General features: G+C 30.1%; 1 protein-coding gene across 4 annotated transcripts; it reads left to right on the top strand.

The window, feature by feature from the left end:
- Positions 606-1,986, top strand: LOC107645771 (protein LIGHT-DEPENDENT SHORT HYPOCOTYLS 1). 4 transcript variants are annotated; one of them, XM_016349874.2, is made up of 2 exons: positions 606-1,126; positions 1,159-1,986. In XM_016349874.2, exon 2 carries the CDS (start codon positions 1,200-1,202, stop codon positions 1,752-1,754), a length of 555 nt encoding a protein of 184 aa, XP_016205360.1. In that variant the 5' UTR covers positions 606-1,126; positions 1,159-1,199; the 3' UTR covers positions 1,755-1,986. The 4 variants fall into 4 exon arrangements, with proteins under 4 accessions (XP_016205360.1, XP_016205361.1, XP_016205362.1 ...); XM_016349875.2 differs by having other exon boundaries at positions 606-1,123; positions 1,156-1,986; XM_016349876.2 differs by having other exon boundaries at positions 606-830; positions 1,125-1,986.

Here is a 6,641-nt window from a genome sequence, read left to right on the forward strand (position 1 = left end):
AATCCTACTAATATATTTATAATAATTTTAATTTTAATTTTAATTTTAAAAATATAAAATTATTATAAAAATTTTTAATTTTTTTAATAATTTATTATTTTTTTATAATAAAATTAAAACTCTGTGACATTAATAGTATTGTTAATATTATATCTTATATCCCGTATAGATTCCACCTTATACATTGCTACATTCTTATCAATATGACGTGGTGCACAAGAAGATTTGTCTTGACAACCCTACATAGATTAATTAGGCGAAAATTTTGGTCCCAAAAAAAAAAAGAAAAAAACAAAAACAAAACAGAGAAATTGGTGAGCAGAGTAGTATCTAGTAAGAAAACGAATCAAACTTACAAACGGGCAGCTAGTCCGTGTAAGACTTGATTTGAAAAAGTGTTCCTACAATCTTATTCTCTTTATTTATTTTGTCTACATATGATATTTATGAAAATTAGGTTTAAATTATTCAAAATCTTATTCTCCTTATAACACACCATATCTTAATTGATCATTTAATTACATATATATAATATGTTGTCATGTATATGTAATGAATTAAAAGTAAGAGAGAAAATAAAAAGGTTTGTTTGTGGATGTAATTATAATAAGAGAAAGGAGAATAGATGATAGATGGATGTGAGAGTGAGAGTGATAATCAATGGTCAGCATCATGTATCCCTGTTTACCGCCAAACTTTGTCCTCTCTGACTGACTCACAGTCTCTCTCTATATCATTTAATTAGCCATTGGTCCTTCTTGGGTTCCCTCAAAAAACAAAGCTTCTTGTTTGTGACCACTGGCTACTGGCTAGGATGATGAAAACATACAGTACGTACTACTAACACTGCACACACAATAAGTTTCATTATTATTCAACTCTCAGTTTAGTAGTCACTCCCCAAACACTAACCAAAATCCAAAATCTCATCTCAATCTTTCTTTCATTCATAATCATTTCATTATTATATCCTACTTCCACACCATCTTCTGCTTCTTCTTCTTCTTCTTCTTCTTCTTCTTCCATTTGCACTGATCATATATATGAGGAGATACAGTAGTAGACACTAGAGTGTGTGTTTCAATTCAGGTTCGTATTAATTAATTAATTGGTTCCTTTTCCAGTTTCCACCAACTAGTGCGTGTGCGTGTGCGCGTTACCCTAGAAAGCAAAACCCTAACCCTCAGATCTTGAAAGCAATGGATTTGGTAACCGATCCAACAAACCGGAGCTTCGAAATCCAGAGCCTGGTGAATCCAACAGCAGCAACAAACACCAATCCTCCACCTTCGTCATCTTCATCGCCGAGCCGTTACGAGAACCAAAAGCGCCGAGACTGGAACACCTTCTGCCAGTACCTGAGGAACCACCGTCCGCCGCTGTCTCTGCCGCTCTGCAGCGGCGCACACGTTCTGGAGTTCCTCCATTACCTGGATCAGTTCGGGAAGACCAAGGTGCACAACCCTACGTGCCCCTTCTTCGGGCTCCCTAACCCTCCGGCGCCCTGCCCCTGCCCGCTCCGCCAGGCCTGGGGCAGCCTGGACGCCCTCATCGGCCGCCTCCGCGCCGCCTACGAGGAGAACGGCGGCAGAGCAGAGACGAATCCGTTCGGCGCTCGTGCCGTTAGGATTTACCTGAGAGATGTTCGTGATTTTCAGTCAAAAGCAAGAGGAGTAAGCTACGAGAAGAAGCGCAAGAGGCCAAAGCCTAAAACCTCTTCTTCTTCTTCTGATGCTTCTGCTACTCATGCTTAATTTGGAACCTGCTTCAATCATTTATTTCATCATCATGAACAACGTAACTGGTATATATATGTTCTTTTCTTTATGTCTCTCTTTCTTTTGGTTTATTTTATGGACTTGATCAGATACACTTGTTACTACTATTTATGGTTATATTATTTTCTTGTCTTGGACAATATTATTTACTATTTATAATTATAATCATTAATCAATGTGCTGCTGCTGCTGCTATATACTTATTATATACATGTCTGTCTAATTATAGATATATATATATATACATCAATAGTTTGATAGAGTACTCATCTATTTCAATTCATTTTGGACCAACTATATGTAGCTTCTTGTCATATCAAATCATCAACAATGCGTGTTATTATTATTGTTGCTGTTTTTGTTTGATTACAATGAAATTACTATGCCATGTGTATATGCTACTGCATTTTCAACTTGCACTGTGAACTCTTTCTTTTTCAGTCATATATACAATCATTCAAACTTACAATTGATGCATTAACTTGTTTTGGATATATACCCAAGTTTTTTACTTTCCGTTACTTCACTATTTCTGCCATTTGTGTTTTTTCTTCCATGCTTTAATTTCTTTGCATCATTTTAGTTTATTCTATTTGTGTGTTAGCTAAAACTGGCGGTTTTCCTCCTCTAATCTATTCTCTTCTTCCATGCACATACATCCATGTAGGGTGAGAAGTTTAATATCATAAACATTTCTTCAACCTCAAGATTTAGTGATATATTATTATTATTGTTGTTGTTGCTGTTGAAACCCTAACAGAACTACCATATACTAACTGGAGAAATACTTAACTAGATAAAATTAAATGAGACATACATGTTATATTTTCACTCATTAGTTACTAATATAAAATATATATTAAAAATAAATTAATTAATATATTTATATATAAATATATAATAATTAATTTTGATATATATATGTAGTATTTTAAATATTTTAAATATGTACCAAAGGAGATATATAGTATAAATACAACTTAATAAAACATCATAATAGTCAGTAATAAATAATCTATAAGTTACATATCAATTTACTATTGAAGATTTGAAATTAGCAAAATAACTCACGAGCTTAATATAATTGGCCGAATCGGGTTAGGTATTATATATTAGTTTAAAGATGATATTATTGTGAAATCAGTGTGAGACAGTGAGAGTGTGATGAGACAAAGTCTAGATTATCTTCTTTATCATATCTGCCAGCTAATTAAAAATGGGAATCTCAAAGGGGAATTGATTTGTTTGGAGAATAATAATTCTTGACAATAAGGGCAAAGCTATATTTGCCTAACCCCCTTAATTTGGATGGAAAAGCGTAGGCTTATCATGATGGTCTGTCTCCTTTCTGGGAATATATGGGTTAGGTAATCTTGGATAACAGACATTATTATATATATTCTAATATACATTATCAAACCCAATGTATTTACTCTTGGTTTCTGATGCAAATAAAAAAAAATGTTTGTTTATTTAAGCTTTAAAACGACAAGAGCTTCACTAATGATGATGATGATGATACATGATTATCGTCACTTTCAATGATTCTCTTAACAGTCTATCTTCTGAGACTTAATTAAATTAGAACAAACTGAGTTTTATCTTTTCTTCATCAACCCTTCTACATAATTAAATTAAATCCGCCTATATATGTATATACGTAATGATGCTCCTACATGAAAACAATTATTATATTATAATATGAAAAACGAAAATATTTAATAACAAAAAAAAATTAGTTAAAAAAACAGTTAAAATTTATTTTATTTAGGATTAATTAATTTTAGTAAAAAATAATAAATGTTAAATAAGATAAGTTTTAGTTATTTTTTTTTTATTTTTCTAGCATTAACAAAAATAGGTTTGGAATTGAAGTTCTCGTTAAACGTACAGAAATATTCCAAAAATTATACTCAGTAATTATTTAAGTATACTATGTCTTATATCAAATATAAGATGGAAAAAAGAGTTCCAAAGTATGAAACCCTAATCAGAATCGAACTTGTGTATTTCTTATATCAAATCTACTATATCTATATATAATCAGTTGGATGTGTTGATATATTATGAAAAGGTAAAATTAATATAATCTTATTATTAAAATAGAAAGTTATAAGAAGACTTGCAAAGAAGAGTTAATTAAATAATGGAGGCAATCATAACAACAATTAGAGCAGGTAAAGATAAGATGGCAAGAAAACAGTAAAATTATTAACTATTAAGGAACAGTTTGATACATGTAACTGATTTATTCATTAACAAGAGTGGTTACAATAAGATATTATGGAATTATTTGATTCATTTATGAAAAAAAAAAAGGAGCGTGACATATACTGTTAAAAATGACAGAAATATTTAGGAGACAATAAAAATTATCTCAAATCATTCTAAAGTTGTTTTATTTTATATTTATTAATTATTTTTAAAATAAATACATAATATTAAATGTAATAAATATGTAATTTTAAATATTATATACATAAAAGTATAAATATTAAGTTAAATAAAATAATTTTAAATTATTGTCTTTCGATTATTGTTCTAAAAATAATTATGGAATTAATTAACCATTGAACTCCACAAATTATATTGAAGCTGATAAATTTGCATATACAGCTTTAGTTTTGATGTGTCATGTATGATGTATCCTATCGTCACAAAAATAAAAATCAATGATCTAACCTATGATAAGAATGTATATATACTGTTCATTTTGACTTGTTTTGCATCTTGCAGAGGGTTTAACAAGCTTTTTCCAGGGACTTTTCAGGACCCTTTCCAAAGTTCGTTCTTATTCGATATACTTAATATTAAATCTAATGGTTTATGCCACTGCATGTTGTGATACTGTTTACCCTTTTAATTAAATTGTTTACTCTTTCTTTAAGGTAAAAAAAACTGACCATCTTTATATGAAAAAATTTTCAAGTGTTTCATTAATTTTAACTAAATATATACAATTTAGGGAGAAGAATTTTTTTTTTTTCCACATCTAACCAGAGCACAAAAATAAAGCAAAGTAAAACACAAAAGTTAATCTTTACGCACGTCATCTTATAAAAAATATTGTTTTTTTGTTAAGGAAAAGTATATGAACCAATTCTAAATCAGTCAAAAATGAAACAATTTAATTAATTATAAATATAATAATTAATTTTATTTATTTATTTGATTTAAAATATTGGTTATTAAATGTTTTACCACATTCAAATTAGGAGGAGATACGTTCTGTATTATTGCAACGTGAATCACGGAAACTGATTTAATTAGCTTCCGTCTCTTCACCTTCCTTCCCTCTCCAAATACCTAAAACATGATAAATCAGAAAATAGATTCAAAACCATCTAATTTACAAAGAAAAGAAACATCCCAATGCCTAGCATAAGCATCCTCTACGTAGAGGTTTTGGATTCACCCAAAAATATCCTTCACGTAGAGGTTTTAGATTCACCCAAAAATATTTGGCTGATTTTTTGTTGATACTCTCTTGATTTCCTAGTATTGTTGAATATAAGGTTAACACAAACACTGCCTAGTCCGAAACATGGCATAAAGTCCGTTGGCAAAGCAAGATTATTAAGGCGACTTTAAAATGATTTAGTTTTAAATAATACAAAAGTTACTTTATTAAAGACTCCAAATCAAATCAAATAAATATTTTAAATTATTAAGGAAATAAAAGATTTACTCTAACTTATTAGTGTCGACCTAACATTTAAATTCATCAGATACTTACTAAAATATTTATAAATTGTTAAAAGGATTGTATTTAATTTAAAATCATTATGATGTATCATGTATGGATATAAATAAAGCTGATTAGCTAGGTGGTATAACTCATGGCAATATTTTCACTAGTTAAGTATTTTTTTTTCCCCGGAAAAAGATTGTCACTTCTGAATTTCACTATATATGAATTTGAGTCTATGTTAGCGACTTCCATAGTTAAATAGTCAATAACACAAGCAAGATACGAAAGAGCATGAAATTGCCAGTTGTTTGATCGGTACGTACGTTGAGATTTTTCAATTAGGAAATGAATCAATGAATTTTTTTTAATGTTCACGATCTCTTTTATTTCGACAGGTCAAAAATAATCTTATTGATAATTTAAGTTTTATTTAAAAATTTATTTTTTATTAATGAATTGTTGTATATACATTACCGAAGAAGGATCACTGTTAAAAGTTGAAACTTTAGAACAGCGATAATGTAGTATTACATACATGTACGTTACTACGAATATGTATTTTGTGTGTGATGTAACACTAAACACATGTATATATCATGTATATTTATTATGTAAAATTTCAATAAGGTAAATTATAGTCGAAAACAACAATCATTTGAGCACCACATTTTCTTTTCACTAAAAATTTCTTAGCAACCATTTTATCAATTAATTTTTTTTAACGTTAATGATAAGAAAGTTATAATAAATAAACAGCATTGAGTGGAAAAATAAAGGAAGAAATAGTTTGGCATTGGGGGGAAAAGTAGGGTTTGGGTATGAAATGACATGATAGGACCCATCGTACAAGTATAGCGCAATCAACGGTCAACCCTTTGAGGGTGCATCACACTTTCTATTTGTGTGATTCCACGTGCACATCGTACTGCCTGTCGGCTAAGTGGACTACCTCGATCCACGAGCCCCACTTTCTCAATTCAGATCATCTTACGTGCTCATTTTCCAACCGTCGATTTCCTCCCTCCTTATGCTTTTTCCTTTTACATTTTATTTCTATCTTTGGTCATGCTTAATTTTTACCATTTTTACAACACTTCCACGCCAAAAATGGTAGGGGGCCACCTTCCCTCTCTATCATTGTACTATTATTAGGTGAAAAAAATTAACTATTA

This window comes from Arachis ipaensis, chromosome B06 (genome assembly GCF_000816755.2).
Source record: "Arachis ipaensis cultivar K30076 chromosome B06, Araip1.1, whole genome shotgun sequence".
NCBI classification, from domain to species: Eukaryota; Viridiplantae; Streptophyta; class Magnoliopsida; order Fabales; family Fabaceae; genus Arachis; species Arachis ipaensis.